At 32.6% G+C, this 20,354-nt stretch overlaps 1 protein-coding gene across 1 annotated transcript; it reads right to left on the bottom strand.

Moving 5' to 3' along the window:
• Positions 1-15,915: 15,915 nt before the first annotated feature.
• Positions 15,916-20,118, bottom strand: LOC131169059 (probable terpene synthase 6). Its single transcript, XM_058140189.1, has 7 exons — positions 20,011-20,118; positions 19,040-19,313; positions 18,538-18,910; positions 18,142-18,360; positions 17,154-17,292; positions 16,791-17,039; positions 15,916-16,462 (listed from the first exon to the last, which is right to left on the bottom strand). The coding sequence occupies exons 1-7, from the start codon at positions 20,116-20,118 to the stop codon at positions 16,154-16,156; spliced, it is 1,671 nt and encodes a 556-aa protein (XP_057996172.1). The 3' UTR covers positions 15,916-16,153.
• Between the last annotated feature and the right edge of the window lie 236 nt (positions 20,119-20,354).

Genomic DNA, 20,354 nt, shown 5'->3' with positions numbered 1-20,354 from the left:
TAATAATAGAACTTTTATTTGGTAAATTAAAATTAACTTTGTTTTTAATTTAACTGACTTTTGCATGTAATTAATTTAAATAAATACTTTGTAAATTAAAAGTAATCTTGTTTGTAAATTAAACTAACATTGGCATGTAAATAAATTTAATTTAATACTTGGTAATTGTAAAATAAATTTGCATGTTAGAAATCTTTATTAGGTTGTGATTGTTTGGGACTTATGTGATATTAGAATAAATTACACATGTACATAATTAACTTAGTTCAATTATCCTTAGGGTAACTTGGTGAAAATTAATTAATTAGGTTAAATAGAAACGTAGGGTTATTTGAAATTGAATTTGTTTGTAAATTAAATTCTCAATAATAAATTAATTTTAGTCATCTGGTAAATATCATTTAAATAATTAGCAACCCCATAGATAGGAATTACTTGTGCATGAAAATTGTGTGTAAACAACAACCCTTTTGTGAATTACTTGCGTGTGTAGGATTAGAATTGCATTTTTAGGATAAAGTTTAATAAAGGAATAATAAACAAGACTTCTAGAAACATTAGTAGAGGACTGGCACTCGAATTAACGAGGTTAGACCAGGCGTAAGGGGTGCCTAACACCTTCCCCTTACGTACCCACAATCCCGAACCTAGACATTGGGCTATGGTAATGACGGTTGTGGAAACTCTGCAAGGAGTAAGTTGCCATCCATGACCCTCGGAAGAAACACTGAATATGTCCCGGTTATTACCCGGGTGGCGACTCCTGTCTATCTATGCCTTCGTGGCATAAATCCTTAGTACCGTGGTAGTGTTATGGGAAGACGGTACTTATCAGTGGTTTGATTCTATTAGGATTGTATGAAGTGCATGTCTAGGAAATGCTGTCTAAGGAGGTGGTACTTAAGTGAGACCATTGTGACTCCACCATCTTTCCTGGGCATTACCTGGTGCATTTTATATAATTCCAATGGATGATAGTTCGCCTCACGCCCCCCCCCCCCCTACAAGTTGTGAGTGAGAGAACAGATTTTCTCTCTAATGTCATATCAGCCATTATAGCAAGGAAGTTGATAAGGAAGGGTTGTGAAGCTTACTTAGCTAGTGTGGTTGATACCAGGAAGGCAGGGCCTAGTATTTGTGACATACCCATGGTGTGTGATTTTCCGGATGTATTTTCCGAAGAATTGGCTGGGTTGCCACCAGAGAGAGAGGTGGAGTTCGCCATTTATGTGATGCCTGGTACAACACCAATATCTATTACTCCTTATAGGATGGCACCCACTGAGTTGAAGGAGTTGAAAATACAATTGCAGGAGTTGCTTGATAAAGGGTTTATATGCCCTAGTATGTCGCCTTGGGGAGCACCGGTGTTATTTATTAAGAAGAAAAATAGGACACTTAGATTATGTATTGATAACAGATAACTAAATAAGGTGACTGTGAAGAACAAATATCCCTTGCGCAAGATAAATGATTTGTTTGATCAGTTAAAGGGAGCAAGCATCTTTTCCAAGATTGATCTTAGATCCGAGTATTACCAATTGGGAGTAAAGGAGTCTGATGTGCCTAAAATAGCTTTCAAGACCCGCTATGGGCATTATGAGTTCCTGGTGATGCCATTTGGGCTAACTAATGCAACAGCAGCTTTCATGGACCTTATGAATCGCATCTTCCATTCTTACTTGGATCGATTTGTAGTGGTCTTCATTAATGACATTTTGGTGTATTCTAGGAATTAGGAGGAACATGATGAACATCTGAGGATTGTACTGTAGACATTGAGGGAGAAAAAGCTATATGATAAGTTGTCCAAGTGTGAGTTCTGGTTGAATGAGATCTCTTTCCTTGGACATATAGTTTCAGCTGATGAGATTAGAGTTGATCCCAAAAAGATAAAAACCATCATGGAGTGGAAGCCGCTTGAGAATGCGATAGAAGTTAGAAGCTTCTTAGGGTTAGCAGGTTACTACAGGAGATTTGTGAAGGGGTTCTCACTCATTGCAATTCCATTGATCAGATTGTTGCATAAGAATGTCAAGTTTGAATGGAATGATAAATGCCAAGCAAGCTTTGAGAAGTTGAAGGCAATGCTTACAGAAGCACCCATTCTTACACAACCAGTGTCAAAGAAAGACTTTGTAATCTATAGTGATGCCTCGCACAATAGACTGGGGTGTGTGCTAATGCAAGAAGGGAAAGTGGTTGCTTATGCTTCTAGGCAACTTAAGCCACATGAAAAGAATTACCCAACTCACAATTTAGAACCTACAACAATTGTATTTGCATTAAAGATATGGAGGTATTATCTATATGAGGAGAAGTGCTATATCTATACAAATCACAAAAATCTCAAATACTTGCCAACTAAGAAGGAACTCAATTTGAGGCAAAGAAGATGGATCAAATTCTTGAAAGATTATGATTGCATAATTGATTACCATCCTGAGAAGGCGAATGTAGTAGCTGATGCTTTAAGTAGGAAATCACTGGCTGCCTTGTCCTTTTCCTTATCTGGGACAGCAAAAAAAGCTATCGTTGAGTATTGATACTCAGTGGCACACAACTAAGTAAATTCAACTCATTACAAAGCATAATAAACTAAAATATGACAAATTAAAATTTTCATAATCACATGGGGTGTTTTCCAAAGTCTCAAGTTAACATGAACCATTTATTTCAAACCATTTTTCACAAATCACAAAATAAAGGTGTTGCCAAGAACACACAGTTTAGACTATGACACAAAATTTCACGATCAATGCTGTGTTGTACACCATGATAAAGCAAATCAACTCACTAACCATTATTAATGAGGGAAGGGCTAGCTAGCTAATGAGTACTCATATAGTCTTACCCCACTAACTGTTATTAATGGGAGACATAAGTAATTTTTAATTGCCAAACCCCAAATAGCCGTTACTACTGGGGATTTCTGAACGGGACTGTCATGCTAAATGTGATTTAAAAACTAATTCATAAAGTTTCCATTCAAATAATTGCATTTCAATTCACTTAACACAAATCATTCAAGAATTTACCCTTAAAGGGTTGACAACACACCATTCATAAAGTTCAAAGAGAAAATCACAATTACCACCAAAACATTCAAACTCACAATTCATACAAAACAATTTACAATATTAAAATTAATTGAATAAAATTAGTTGTGTACAAACCTTTAGTGAGTTGCCTCTTTGCCTTGACTCACATTTTTCTTTCCCTCATTCTAAGTCTATTTTTCTACTGAAACACATAATTTACAGTGTTTCAATACCATACCTCATAAGTAATCTAATAATTAAATTCATACACTTGATTATACTTTTAAATTTGCTTAAAATGGAGTTCTTTGTGTTTGGCATATTGGGGTTACTATTTATTTTACTATTCATGTCATACTTACTAGGTATGTTAATTTTAATTACCCCCACATACCACATTTTGGGTTACATTTATTTTGGCATTGATTTCCAAATTCAATTCAAAGTCTATTAGGGTTAAATCTCAAAATTTCAGTTTTGGGTTACTTGCTTTTACTGTTCTATTGGTCTATCTACAGTGAAAATTTGGCCAACTTTCCTTCATCAAAGTTGTTCTTTAATGTCTTAGCTTTGATTCCCTTTTTTAATCGCTCCATTTGGAGTTTTGTAGCTTAAGTTATGCTATTTCTAAGGTGGCTGGCCGGATTGGTTCAAACCTAGAATTCTGGGTACCATTTTGGTTCTGGTAGTTTTGAGCAACCAAATTTGGTTGACAATTTCACTTGGTTATGGGTAGAATTTGAGTTTGTGTTCTTCATGAAAGTTGTAATACTATGTCATAGCTTTCCAATGGTATAAAAATCAGGTCATTTGGACTTATCTACACCAAGTCATGACCATTTGAACATGTACTGTTCATATGGTCAGTTTTGCATAGTGGGAGTGTGCCTAATTCGGATTTAACCTAATTTTACACCAATTTTTGTTCAGTTTTAGGGTAAGGTTTCTTTATCAAAATTGTTGCATTATGACCCTATTTTCATCTCCAATTAGCCTCATACCAATTAGAGCAACAGAATTCAGTTTATGACCATTTAAATGGACAAAGGTCAAGTAGTCCAGATTGGGGCAGCATAACCTTCAATCCCACTTCAATTCCCATGCATCAAATCAACTTTCAAACATGCTAATTAATCAATTTAAATCTCAATTAGGTCAAATTGCATCAATTTACTATTTCCCCCAAATTTCCCCCCCAATTTCCAAAGGCTACGAACCCTAATTCACCAATTTGTCACAATTCATGCAATTTCAATACTCTAAACATACATATAACTTCACCAACCTTAGAATTCATATTCAATTAGGCCAAAGCACACCAAACCCTAAAGTACCATGGCTGGCCGAATTTCATAGGGCCTTTATATGCATGAATTTTTTTCATGTTCTTCAATTGAATTTATCTATTTCACACTCACTACAACCAATTTCACAAGATAGAAAGTTTGGGATTGCTTACCTCAATTGATCACTTCAAGTCTCCCCAAATTCTTCAATTTTCCTTCCCTTTCTTACTCAAATCTTCTTAACAAGGCTCAAACACAAGTTTTACTTAAAGAAAGTAAAGAATTTATGGCTAAATTAGGGTTTACAAAAGCTCAAAATAAGCTTTCATGGTGGATTTTTGAGAGAACATGAGAGAGATGAGAGAGAAAGGGTGACGGGTTGAAGATGAGGGAATGAAGACAATTTTTTTTTCTTAATTTGACTTTTTAATTGTTGGAAATTATCCCAAATTTTTCAAATTTTAAAATTAAAATTTATTGCATCACGCTATGTCATGCATGATGTCATAATTCCTTTAAATTTTTGAATTTTCCATTTCATTTCTCCTTTCCTTTTCTTCACCTCTTCAATTTGAACTTAGTTTACAATATTTTAATTTTCTACATTTTATTGGACATTTAGGCCAAAAGTCATCTCTAAGGGTGAATTGACCGAATTGCCCCTTACCGGTCTAATCCGTTTCTCAAATAGTATTTAATTACTTCCGGAACCCTGATTCAATTATTTGAACTGGTTCTTGATTTTTTTTTCTGTAGTTTTCATAATACCCTTAGCTTGTTCAGAATAATCCTTAGGCACAGGATGCCATTAGGTCCCACCAAAAATAGGGCAACGACTAATCTCAGATCACTTCCCTGTACGGTCACCCATTGCTGTGACCCCTGCTCATTTAACTCTTTATGTCTTGTTTTTCTTATTTCCATTTTTCCTTTATATAATTTCTATTAATTTTTGTTTATTGCTTTTCTAGGTGACTTAAATATGGTTCTACGCCTTTTGACTTTTCGACTAAGACCGATCAATCAAACAGTGAAATGTATAGGACTAATGAACATATGGGTGTTACCGTTTTAAGTGCAACCAGAAAGGGCATAATCTAGTGATTGTCCTTTGAGGAAGACAGTGAATGTTGTTGTGAGAGAAGAGGAAGATGAGGTTAAAATTTTTTGTGAAGCCCAAAGGCAAAAAGATGAATATGAAGAGGAGCTTGATGAGGGGCAAAACTATGTGGTTAGAAGGATGATGCTAGCTCCAAAGCAAGAGGATCAAACACAATGCCACCAACTATTCCGAACTAGATGCACTATTAATAATAGAATATTTGGTGTTATTATTGATAGTGGTAATTGTGAAAACATTGTAAGGAAAGAGACTATGAAGAGTTTGGGTTTACCAACCAAAAAGCATCTTAACCCATACATTTTAGGGCGGATCAAGATAACAGCTGACACTATTAAGGTGAATGAAAGGTGTAAGTTTCCCTTCTTCATTGGCCAATACAAAGATGAGGTGTATTATGATGTTGTAGACATGGTTGTGTTCCATTTGTTGTTTGGGAGGCCATGGCAATATGATGTCAATGCATAACACTCCGAAAGAACCAATACCTATAGCATTAAGAAGGAAAGGGTGAAGTATTCCCTTTTGCCATTAAAGAATAAATCAACAAAGAAGGAGGTGCAAACCTTCTTAGAGGTCACTAAAGAGTTCGAGGTGAAGGCTAAGGAAACAAAGCAAGTCCATGCTTTGGTTGTGAAGTAAATCCTTATGGTGGAGTCAAAATCCCAAGTGGAAGAGCCTCCCGAGCTAGTAAAATCATTATTGAAGGAGTTTAAGGAGTTAATGCTAGATGACATACCCGATGGATTGCCTCCCATGCGTGATATCCAACATCACATTGATCTTATTCCAAGTGCTAGCTTGCTAAATTTGCCACACTGTTGCATGAGTCCTAAGGAAAGTGAATACTTAAGGAGAAAGTGGAAGAGTTCTTACGAAAGGGGCCTATCAAGGAAAGCATGAGTCCATGTGTTGTTCCTACATTGTTAACACTTAAGAAGGATTGGAGTTGGAGGATGTGTGTAGATAGCTGTGCCATCAACAAGATTACAGTGGGGTATAATTTCCCAATTCCTAGATTGGATGATATGTTGGATCAATTACATGGTGCTAGATGGTTCACCAAGCTAGATTTGAAAAATGGGTACCATTAAATATGTATAAAACAAGGTGATGAATGAAAAACAGCATTCAAGACAAAGGATGGGCTTTATGAGTAGCTTGTCATGCCATTTGGGTTGTCAAATGCACCTAGTACCTTCATGAGATTAATGAACCAGGTATTGAAGCCTTTTATTGGGCACTTTATGGTTATTTATTTTGATGACATTTTAATATATAATAAGTCAGAAGAGGACCACTTAATGCACTTGAGGAAGGTGATTTAGCCTTGCAGGAGAACAAGCTATATATTAACCTTAAGAAGTATAGTTTCATGACAAACAAACTACTATTCTTAGGGTGTGTTATAAGCGCAGAAGGCATACAAGTAGATGAGACAAAGGTCAAAGTAATCAAAAAGTGGCCAACCCCTACTACTTTTTCAGAGGTTCGAAGTTTCCATGAGTTGGCCACATTCTATTGGCTATTTATCAAAGATTTTAGCACCATAGCAATGCTAATGACTAAGTGCCTAAAGAATGGAAAGTTCTAATGGGGTGAGGAGGCCAAAAATAGCTTTGCAATTCTCAACAAAAAGCTTTTTACCACACCAATGCTGGCTTTACCAAACTTTGAAAAGTTATTTGAGGTGGATTGTGATGCAAGTGGAATCAGGATTGGAGTAGTTTTATCTTAAGAGAAAAGACTTGTGGCATATTTCAGTGAAAAGCTAAGTGATGCTAAGAGGAATTGGAGCACCTATGACAAAGAGTTCTATTCGGTGGTGCGTGCTCTTAAAACTTAGGAGCATTATTTGATAGGTAAAAAGTTCATCTTATATTCAAACCGTAAGGCCTTGAAGTAACTAAATAGCCAAAAGAGGATTAGCAAGGATATGCATGCAAAGTGGTGCCAATTCTTACAATGATTTCCTTTTAGGCTCAAGAACAAATCCGGAGTTCAAAATTGGGTAGCGGATGCTTTGAGTAGGCGTGGAGCATTATTGGTGACTTTGAGCCATGAGATTGTGGGGTTTGAGCAACTAAAGGAACTTTATGCCAATGATGAGGACTTTGGAGAAATATGGAGTAAGTGTTCTTAAGGCCATCCTTATGAAAATTTTTATGTGCTTGATGGGAATTTGATGCATGGGAACCAGCTTTCTCTTCCTCAAACCTCATTACAGGAGAAGGTAATCCGAGATCTGCATCGAGGGGACTAGCTAGCCATTTAGGAAGAGATAAGACCATTACAAAGAGTTGAAAGAAAGATATTTTTGGCCTAAATTGTGCAAGGAGGTAACCAGGTTTGTCATGAAGTGCTTTACTTATCAAGCCTCTAAGGGACAATATCAAAATACTAGTTTATACATGCCTTTGCCTATACCTAAAAATATTTGGGAAGATTTGTCCATGGATTTTGTATTAAGATTGCCAAGAACACAAAAGGGAGTAGATTCTGTATTTGTGGTTTTTGATAGATTTTCCAAGATGGCACATTTTTATTCCTTGTAGAAAGACTCCTGATGCAATTCATGTTGCTAAATTATTCTTCAAGGAAGTGATTAATTTACATGGGGTGCCTAAGTCAATCACTTCATATTGAGATTGTAAGTTCTTGGGACACTTTTAGAGGACCTTTTGGAAACTTTTTTATTCATCTTTGAATTTTAGTAGCACAGCACATCCTTAAAGTGATGGCCAAATCAAAATAATCAATCGCATGTTGGGAAATCTAATTGGAACCATTTGTTAAGATAAACTCAAGCAATAGGATGTGGCTTTGTCCCAAGCTGAATTTTCCTATAATAATGCCATTCATAGCGCTATTGGTAGGTTTTCATTTTCAGTGGTATACAAAAAAATGCCCCAATGTGCTCTTGACTTGGTAAAATTGCTTAAAGAAGATGGAAAGAGTGTAGCAGCCAAGCACATGGCAGAACAAGTTGTTGAGGTGCACAAAGAGGTAAAGTTGAAGCTGTAAGAGGCTAACAAGAAGTATAAAGAAGTAGCTGATAAAGACAAGCGAAAGCAAGTGTTTGAGTTGGGTGACAAAGTGATGGTGTTCCAAAGGCATGAGAGGTTTCTTGTGGGTACTTATAGCAAGTTCCAATAGAAGAAATATGGACCTTATGAAATTATCAAACGAATCAATGACAATTCATATGTTGTTGATTTGCCAAATAACATGGGAATTTTGCGTACTTTCAATGCAGTTGATTTGTATCCATACCACTCCATGGATGAGCTTTTGTATTCTCCTAATGACTCAAACTCGAGGTCAGTTTTTTCCCAAGTGGAGGAGATTGATGTGGAATGTATTAGTAATAATTTTATTGAAAAATGGGAGAAGCTTCAAAGGAAAAAACAAATGAAGTATTCTGGAGTGAAAACGGGAGAAAAACAACAAGTTTGAGGCAAGTTTAGATGGGCAGTAAGAGGAGCTACATTTTTTTTTTTAATTTTTATTATCTTAGTAGTCCTATATCAACTTGGACTCCTTGTTTAACAAGAGTAATTGTTTCATAATTAATTTTGAGGCTTTTCCTGTTCAATTTAGGACTCAATCATATTCCTACTTAGGCTAGGACTAGTTAATTTCCTATTTTATCTTTATCTTCATAATGTATTTGGATTTAATTTAAATTCCTATTTAGTTGAGCTATATTCCTATTAGGATTGAGAGTTTAAAACTCTATAAATACTCCCAAAATCTTCCTATTAGGATTGAGAGTTTAAAACTCTATAAATGCTCCCAAAATTATGTTTTTCAGATTTAGATTTCAATTAATAAATTTTCAGCAAAGATTTTACTCTAAAATTCTTTCTCTCACGTGTGTGTGTGTGAGTGAATTATTTAACTTCGCTACGTCAAATTAATCACTATACTATTATTAGGTATAATAATAATTTGCCAAAATCATTAATATTGCCTAAAAAAAAAATCCTCTCACCATCTGTTGGAAAGGAAATTTAAAAATCTTTGATTTGCGTATGAGAACACCAAGGTTTTTGAGGGGTTTTAAAACTTTCAAAAATCTCAAATTTTCAACTCATTAAATTATTAGGTTTAGAAAGTTTTCCCTTTACTTATAGAAAATAAATTTTTATTTTCTATTTTTCATTTTTTAAGAAAACTCTAATTTTTATTTTTATGTGAAACAAGGAAAAAATAAAAAAATAAACGTATTCACTTATAAATGATATAAAATAATTTTCTAATTCAAAAAAATTATTCATATCTTTTATAATTTTAAAAAAATAAATCATTGTAAAATGTATTTAGAAACTTATATTATTTTTAAAATTTCTTTAATATGTGTTGTTATTATTTTTTTAATTTTATATATGTCATTCATTTATTTTATAATAATATAATTAATTTTTTTTATCATAATAAATAAATATTTTTTTAAATAATTATTTAATTTTCATTATAAAAAAGTTATTGTATACTTTTGCTTATAAAAAATTCATTATTTTTCTTTTGAAAAATAGTTGAAAAACTTTTTTTTTTATCAAGGAAAACAGTAGAAAAAAAATTTAAATTTATTTTTCTAAATATTCGTTAAATTTTAGAAAACTATTACATGTAAATACAAAACTCTATTTTTTAATTTTCTTTAAAAAAATTCAGAAAATTAGCTACTGTTTTCCATAAGTAAACAAGCCCCAAAATGTTTTTAAAAAAATTCTCTTTTCCTTCTAAACAAATATAAAGTTATAAAGATTTAAAAATTATAAAAAAGAAAAAAGAAATCTTACTTTAAAAGATTTTGTTTTACTCTACCTTCTCCAAATAATGTGTTAAAAATATACTTCATTCTTAGGCTTCAATTTCACAAAAATTTATTTGATAATAATATTTAGGAATCACCATAAGACAATTTCATGGGATCCTTACATTTTATATGCCTCTTTTTATCAGTTGGAGCGTCGGAAGATAATGAAGATTCCTTTATCCAGAGTCTTGACTGAAGAGCGAAGAGTGTGGCATTATACCAGAACTGAAGAACCAACAGTGAAATCAATTTATCATATTTTGAAGTCTAAGCAATGAACAACTGATAGTCATATTGCTTCTTCATCTTCCAATGGTATGGGGATTTTTTCTTGGATGAAGTTCTGGAATCTTTCCGTAGCCCCAAAAATATGCCATTTTATTTGGTGCGTCTGTATTGATGCCTTGGCTTCGAAAGTAAATCTCTTCAAGAGGCATTGCTCTCTGTCAATTATATGCTCTGTATGTAACGAGCAAGAAGAATCTATAGAACATCTGTTCTTTTTTTGTGTGCATTCTTGGGCTACCTTGTTTGGTTCTCCTTTGGGTTTCTGTCTTACTGTTAAGGGAATTTCCTCTTTTCAAATTGGTGGAGTGCCTTGCAACAAAGGGTGTCTAATCTAGATAAGTGGGAACTTCGATTCGCTAGTCTTATCTGCTGATATATTTGGAAAGCTAGAAATGTATGGTTTTAATTCTAGTGTGCCTTCCCATTCTTAAGATTGCAAAGGCTAAGAATACCCTTAAGGAAATGATTTTCATAACTTTTTCGCAAAAGCATTCTTTGTTGGCCCTTTCAAATTCTATCAGAAATCGATCCCAAAGATGGCTGCCTCCTGGAGCAGGATATTTTAAAAATAATGATGATGGTTCTTATGATTTAAAGACTACTAAAGTAGCTGTTGGGGTTATATGTCGAAACTCTGAAGGAGAATTGATGGATGGCTTCATGGAGTCTTCGTATTGTTCATCATCTCTAGCAGCTGAAGGGAAAGTTCTAAGCGCATCATGCTGATTGGCTTATACTAGAAATTATGTTCCTTGTATTATTGAGCTAGACTCTTTAAAGATAGGGTCTTTGATTTTATCTAACGAGTCTATTTTCCCTTGGGAGTTTGAATCTTTTGTTTTGGATGTTCGATCCTTTTTATACAGATATCCCTTGGCCTCACTAGCTCACATAGACAGATCAGCAAATCAATGTGCTAATTGGGCGCCTAATCAAGCCTGATCTAGTTCGTTTTATGCTGGTTGGATTTCTAATCCCTCGTCAGAGTTGGATGATGGTTAGCTGGGGATTCTCCCCTTTCTTGAATGAATTAGTTTATCTTCTTGAACAAAAAAATTACAATTAATGCCATTAATTTAAGGTTTTATACGCCAATTTAAATAAATAAATAAATAAATATGAATCATTCATTCGTAAAGATAATAGTACATAGTAACTTACATATAAAGTAAAACATATATATATATATATATATATATATATATATATATATATATATATATATATATATATATATAGCATTAAAATATATGTTAGAGATCTGACGAGTCCAATGTGCCTAGGAGAATCTCTTTTGATGGGTCTTATGAAAGAAATACACTCATAGGCTTAACACCATATCTAACCAAAAATGTTAAGGTAATAGAAGTATAGATCTTTCCGCTTATATGTCTCTCACTCATCCCATTTTTTTCCGATGTGAGAATTCCACACTTGTATATTCCCAACAAACTTCCTCAAGTGTGAATTTCTTTTCTATTGGCCTTATTGAGCCTGCTCCCCTCAAATGGAAGTCTCTCTACCAAACCCACTCGAGCATGCACCTCTAAGAATTATGCCAAAGCCATCATGTTTTCTGCCATCATATGTACAATGAAGTTTCCACTCTATCCGTCTGCTCTTCTTCAGAAGAGTGTCTTCCTACTCCATTGAGCCTACCAGGAGTCTCTCGACTTCTCCCATGCTCCTGTCAGAGCACTACGAGAATCACTGACCACCGTCTTCATACTCGTCTCTTATCGAACCACCGGCTCTAATACTACTTGTTAGAAAATCTAGAGAGCCCAAAGAGTTTAAGGAGAATCCTTCTTGATAGGTCTCATAAAAGAACACATTCATAAGTTTGATACTACATTCAACCTAAAACTTTAAGGCAATGAGTATATGAGTCCTTTTCACTTATATGTCTCTCGCTCATCTCATCTTTTTATGATGTGAAAATTTCATACTTATATATTCTCAACAATAAAAAAACTTTCTGAAAAAGTTATTTACTTTCTTCAATATTCTCTAATGTTGAAAAATAATCTAAAATTGTAATTCGTTAGAAAAAATGCGCTCCACTGGATAGCTATTTATAGCCTCAAAATCATCATAGGAAAAGATAACACAGAACTTTTCAGAAGACATAACACCAACCTCTCTCATGAAGAAATAAATCACATGAATTGTGACAGATTTAACAACATGACTAAATTCAATGGTAATATATATATATGTTCAAGATGTCAATATCGCTGCTTTCTTTTTTAATGTCTTTTCTCTATTATAATTTACGAAACTTGACCATAATGTCTTGTCCTATGGTGTGAGACATGGGTGCGACATACTTGACAGCAAATTCAATTTTCCAATCCCCCAGCCGCGTTGAAATCAACTTCCATTTTGTATGTGAAAAGGCTGCTAAATAGAGTTTAGCACTACATATACTCCCTTATTTTATGTATAAATCAATGCAAATAGAGTTTACAGAATTCAATTTAACTCTCACACAATCATGCTTCATCTCTTTTTCTTTTGAAAATGAATTTTTTTGAAATTGAAAAGAAGTGAATTCTTTCGTTGAAAATATGATAATTGACTAAAAAAAAGAAATCAAATGAATTTAGTTTTGTAAAATTCTAGTTTTCAAATAGGAGGTTAAATTTGCAATTCATTAGAAAAATATGCTCCACTTAATAGCTATAATAACCTCAAAAATATCAAAAAGAAAGATAACACAAAACATTTCAGAAGAAATAACACAAACCTCTCATGAAGAAATAAAATCAAATGAATTTTGGTGGATTTGACAACAGAACTAAATAGCAATAGTGTGCATAATATAATGGTAGGTGCATATTATATTGAACTTAGAAGACTCAAGTTCGACTCTCCCCTCCTCCTATTTATGTAATTTATCTATCTATTGATATCCAAAATACCCTTAATTCTTTAAATTATATATATATATATATATATATATATATATATATATATATATATATATGCATATGCCTCTGTGTGTGTGTGTGTGACAATCGCTGCTTTCTACAAAACTTGACTGTATATGAACTTGAGATTTAATTTTATATTATTTAATTAATTACGTATTGCAATTTGTTGCATAGTTGAATAAGTCATATACAATAATTAGTTAAATTTTCAAGGAAATCTCATTAATTTTTTTTTATTTATTTTAAGAGATTTGCTATTTATTTCGGCTTTAGAGGCTCAAGAACATTATTTGGAGGTCAACTATTTAATACTACACTACAATATATATTGAAGGTGAGTAACAGTTGTACCAGCTCGATCCATCTCCAGTTAGTATTGTCTACTTTGGTCTATGGGCCTCACGAATTTGTCCCTTGGGAGGTTTCATTCCCAAAAGTGTGCTAACCAGGTGAGGAAGGCTCCCACATATATGGCCCAAATTTTTCCTTCCTGTTTTGGATGTGGGACACGAAGTCCACTCTAGTGCATAGCTGGTTGAACGAGCACATCCCAACCCCATCCCTGGGTCGTGACAAGCCCACTAGCTTCCGCCTGGTGCGTCCTCGCACCACACACCGTACTAAAAGGAGTCCAGTTCTGATACCAAATTGTAATAGCCTGATCCATCTCCAGTTAGTATTGTCCGCTTTGGCCCATGGGCCTCATGAATTTGTCCCTTGGGAAGTTTCATTCCCAAAAGCGCGCTAACTAGGTGAGAAAGGCTCCCACATATATGGCCCAAATCTTTCCTTCCCATTTCGAATGTGAGACAAGATGTCCACTCCAGTGCGTAGCTGGTTGAACGAGCACGTCTCAACCCCATCCCTGGGTTGTGACAACAGCTTTCAATTCTATGTAAGTTTGGTGGGTCTTTTTTTTATTTAATTTAAATTTATTTGTCATAATTAGGGTTGTGCATGGTTCTCTGGGTCCCAGGCTGAAACAAAGAACCATACAAAACGAACAAGAGCAACACTAATCCAAAATTACTTATTTTGATGCTTTGATTCGATTATGGTTCTTTATTAAGAATCAAATAGGAACCATACTAAAATCGAACTAGACCCGTATACCAACTCGAGAATCGAATTTATACATTTGTTTTTTTTTATTCTTTTAGATGCATTAAAAAATAATACTTTCAATATAATTATGTATATTTACATATGTATGCATAATTATAGAATAAATACAACATAATATTAAATTTCATTTCTCTATCTTTTCTTAATAATTTTAATTATAAATATATTAAATTACCTTATAATTCTTAATTATAAGTGTACTATTATACTGTATATATACTTAATTCATAATTAAATTCGTATCTTATAATTAAATATAATATAATTAATAAAAAGCTAAAAGTTATATTATCTAATATAATTGTACTAATATATTATTTAATATGATTAATCCTAAATTATACATGTACATTATAGCTAAAGATTATATAATTTAAAAATACTAAAATATATATTATATAATATATTTTATATTAATAATCCACTTTAAAACTTAAATATTAATTCAAGTATTATTTTTTATGAAAATAATTACATAAAATTATTTTAAGAATCGATAATTGAATTAGAACCATCTCAAATCAAACTAGAACTGAAGGAATGAGAGTCATACTGAACCAGAACTGAAACAACGAAAAATCGAACTGAAACCAAAATAACAAAGAACCAAATCAAAATCATATCAAAATTTCAATTCAATTTCGATTCCTAAATAAATTATAAACCGAAAATGCAGACCACTAACCATAAATATATGAATTTCATATTCATGGCTAATGCTATTAGCTATGAATTAATGTCTCAGTGATATTAGGTATAATAATTGGATGGCCTAGCTACAGGTGACAATGTAAGCGCACGTCAAAGAATTGGCAAGCAAGAAGCATTGTCCTAGATTAGGTGTATTAAAGTGATCTAGTAATCTGGGTTTAATTGGATAGTGTTATATTAAGTTTTTCCTAACTTTATTATTATTATTATTATTATTATTATTATTATTATTATTATTATCTTTGCTTATGAAAAAGCCATAAGAGAATTAATCTGTGATTGTTTGTGAAACTGAAACACCATTGGAGAGAAGTAGAGAAGTGATGTTTAGCATTATTGTTCGAGTTGTTGTTAAAAAAAAATAATTTTTTAAATATTAAATTTTTATAATAAAATATATTAAATTTAACTTTAAATCATTTTTTAATACTTTCTAAGCTATTTTTCTCAATATTAGCTTAGATTTGGTTAAGATTCTTGAAAACATCATACTAAAAAAGAAATTCTTGAAAAGAAGCACAAGCATCATATGGCACAGTGTGTATATATATACATACATATATCATCTATTCACATAATAATTTTTTTTTTTTTTAAGAAACATAAAATTGCACACATTATCAAATTACAAAGCATAGCACCTTAATTATTCATAATTAAGATGCAGAGAGAGATGACTCATAGTGTTTGGCCTCTCGATCATTTGTTTTATTTTACAACAACTGATATATAGCAAAGCAAACCACACTATTTATTCTTGCCTTTCCGGCACAGGGACAATCCAAGCCAAGCAGGGGAAAGACATATATACGAAACTCATCGTATTATATATTAACTTGGTCTTGCAAAGGAAGTGGCTCCAGAAACAATGCTGTAATTTTATCTTGCAGACTTGATGAGTTGGTGTAGGAGTCGTCAAATCTGTAACAAACCTCTGTTATTCGAGCAAGGTTAACCAACAATTGGAGAATAGGACTTGGCAGAGCAGTTGGCTTCATGCATTCTTCGTTGATGTCCTTCCATGCATTTGCGCAAATTTTAAGAATCTCTTCCACAGCCTTCTTTTCTAAAACATCATGTTCTTTCATGTAGCACTCTACCGATGAAGCAGAGTCTCCTCTCTTTTGCTCGGCCTATATTTTCATGCAGTTGAGTTAAAAGTGATTAAATTTCTTAAGCATAAAATGAAATTGGACACATCCAACCCTGATTCGACACCCCACTGCAGCATTGAGACTACAAATTTTCTCCGTTTATGCCTTTGGGTGAATCAACTAAGGGTTATTCGTACTCTCAACACTTTGGAGCTCAATCTGTTGTAGATCCCCTTATGGGTTGGGTTAAACCAGAGGCTATGAAATCATTTAATAGGCGATAACCTTTTTTGGCTTTTTTTTTTTTTTTTCAATTCAAAATGGAAAAGAACGAAATTGGAATTTTGATCTATGTGTTTGTGTATACCTGGTGGGATACTATGTCGTTCTCAAGACGCCCAAGTACCTTGAGAGCTTTGACAATTTTTGGGTTACTTTGAAGCCACTGATATTCCTTGATCCCTGCAATCTTTTCCATTCCTATAAAGCCTGCTGCTACAATTAAGCCATAGCTGCTTGACTCAGAACCATTTTGCAAATACACATCAAATGTTGGCACATACCCTTCATTAAACCACTGTGCCTCCATGCGATAGGATCTCAACAAGTTTTTAAACTGATGAATTAATTTGCATTATCAAAAGTAAATTAATTAATACCAGCAGCCATAAGCCAACCAAAGAAAAAATTAATTGATTAAGAATATATCAAGAATCTAGACAAATCTTACTTCTTCTTTTACGTAATAGGCACAGTAGGATCTTCCTTCCTTACTCGCAATATTCTCTGTTTCCTCAAAAAGATTCAGTAATTCCTTGTAGAAAACTTTCATGTAATCTGGCAGTTCGTCAGTAGCATCAATACTGCACCTGCTTATATATATAAAACTATTTAGACATCCAATTTCTTCATGGACATAATAGTAAAATGATTATTTATTTTTTACAGTAATAACTAAACTGTAATTTGTATTATTAAAATCACAATTAGTATTATTTGTTTTCTCACATCTTTATTATCACGGCGAGCTTTAATGCATCACAGTAAATTCACTTCTTGATCGGTTCTTCAACCCGGTTTAATATGGACTATTTTATTGTGTAGCAAAATATAACATTTATAATGGGATCCATATATTAAATAATTGAGACCCACATATAATAAAATCATTATACATATAACTATTATTTTAGAATAAATCTAGCTAAGTTTTTCTGTAAATTAGAATAAATTATTTCATACAATGACTATATATATAATAGATAGATTTTAACCATTGATTATGTTATGATCCACATAAAATCCATTATAATTAATGATTAGCAAAATTATTGAATATACAATGATTGTATTTCATAATTTAGGTGGACCCACACACTTGTGCCTTGAATACGTGATGTACCGTAAATTTTTCCCCAAAGGGCAAATAAAGGTATTTAGTTAACTTCTTTTATGATTTGGCTCCAAGATTTGGATCATGGTAACAAGTTGAGGAGCAAACTCACTTGCCAACTGAGTTGATTCCTTTTTGGTATTTTAAATGTCTCTGCAAATGTTTTTCACTTAGCATGTTAGATCTTAGGTCGGAGTATACGAGGGCAGCCTACTGACTAAGATTTAATCGGATTTGTCCATATTAAATTGTTGCTGATTTTTTAATTATTAATAAAATTACAGCTTATAAGAAAAACAAAAAAGTAAAGAAAAGGATAGCAAACCTCTCGATAGCATCTGTGAAGGCATTGACTTCCTTCATTGTAGCATATGCATCGCATGTGTCATCAGCTAGTGATATCATTTTCAAATACTTGGCCATCATCATCCTTGAAAGAGCAAGATGAGGCTCAAACTGAATGGAACACGCCCAGAAATAGATTTCCACAAGTCTGTCTCTTGCATAGGGAAGTTTCTCTGCAAGATTTAAGTCTTTCCACCACCTAAAAAAATTGATGTATAATTATAAAAAATTATTTACACGTGACACATAAGACCTAGGTATTTAATAAATGGGTCTCATTATATCATACGTCTAAACTGCGTCTAGGTAAGAAATATTTATATAGAAAATATATCATTTATACAGTGCCCTTATTATCTCTCAAACCAAAGTTTACCTTGCCATCACCTTGAGCTCCTCTCTCTGCAATAATTGCACTCGATTGAAATCTAATTTTGCAAATTCGAGTAGGAATTCATTTGGAGATTCTTCTTTTTCATAGAAACAGATGTATTGCCATGCCTCTACTCTGGGTACTCCCTTGTGAAACGGAAGGATCAGAGCATTCTTTATACGTTCAGAATAATGGGGTTTTGATTGCATAGCCAATGACTCCAGTTGTGACCTTGTAAATTCAAGAGCTTCATCGAGAATATCTTCTCCATGCACACTCATAAAACTTGCTTCATACAAGCTGAGAATGCCTCTCACATCTTTGATGATGCTCTTCTTGAACTCTCCATTGCTGTCCTTGAATTTCTTGAACACATCTATTTCATAATAATCCTTCACATCATATATATTTTAATGGGAAAAGACATATATTTGATATTTTTATTTTTTAAATGAAATTATTATTATTATTATTATTATTATTATATCTTTGATGAGGCACTTACCACAAGTCATTTTGAATCCGTGTTGTCTCAAGACTTGAAAAAGGAGAGCTGTAGTGTAGAGATCATAATCATTTTCATCAAAGAGTTGAGGAACCCAGTTAAAAATATGAATTAATTGTTCTTCAATTTCCCTCTCAAAATGATATGATAAACCAAGACGGCATAATAAGTTAATCAATTCAATTTTCTTGATCGGATTACTTGCATCAGCCATTAACATGTCTTTGACCTTTTCTTTGAGCGTTTCCACCCGTCTAGTCCACGATTCATATTCCTGTGAAAGTAGTTTGGGAATTTCTTAAAAATTCATGTAAGTTTGAGGCTTAAAAAAATGAATTAGATATTCATGTAAGTTTGAGGCTTAAAAAAATGAATTAGATAATATAGGTAATCTAAGGCTTAATTTTACAGAAAATAACTTTTATATAAAATATATTTTTCATATAAATTGTTTTTCAAGAAAATGTTTTCCATTAAAATATTTTTCATTATATGATTGCAATATTAAACTATTATATATGTTTATATTATACATATATAAGTGTTTTTACATTTTAATAAGATTGTTAAAGTATAAAAAATAACTTCCTAATTTGAAAAGAAGAAAACATTTAAAAAAAAAATAGCTTAGTTTTCCTTTAACTAAAAATATTTTTCATTATTTGGTTGCTTGGTTGCAGTATTAAACTATTATATATGTTTATATTATACATATATAAGTATTTTCATATTTTAATAAGATTGTCAAAGTATAAAAAATGACTTCTAAATTTAAAAAGAAAAAAATATTTTAAAAAAAATAGCTTAATTTTTCTTTAACTAAATATTTTTCATTTATCTATTTTCTGAGCGTGAAAATATTTTCCATGATAATATTTTTCGTAAAATAAATAGAGCCTCAGACTCATGAGCTTTTTTTTTAAAGCACAAGAAAAACAGAGGAAACAAAGCATCACAAGATAAAGAGTTACTGAGTCCAGCAAAGAAAAAGAAGTAAAGCTGTAAGAATCCCACACAGGAGGAGGGAACACTGAGCGAATTTTGGTTTGGTCTGTGTTTGGCTGTAAATGAACTTCCATTTTTCGCCAGGAGGAAAGGAAGGAGAAGTATAGCATGTAACTTAGCTGCTTGTTAGAAGCTAACAAAATATATAATGTCTGTTTGACATTATTGTTAGAGCTAATATGAAGAAAAATAGCTTTTTAAATATATTAATAAAAAAGTATTAAAAGTTGATTTAAAGTTAAATTTAATATATATTTATATAAAAATTTAATATTTAAAAAATAATGCTTTCTATGGTTACTTGATTTCA

The sequence above is a fragment of the Hevea brasiliensis genome, chromosome 17 (assembly GCF_030052815.1).
Source record: "Hevea brasiliensis isolate MT/VB/25A 57/8 chromosome 17, ASM3005281v1, whole genome shotgun sequence".
Lineage (NCBI taxonomy): Eukaryota > Viridiplantae > Streptophyta > Magnoliopsida > Malpighiales > Euphorbiaceae > Hevea > Hevea brasiliensis.
This window is presented reverse-complemented; position numbering and strand designations above follow the sequence as displayed.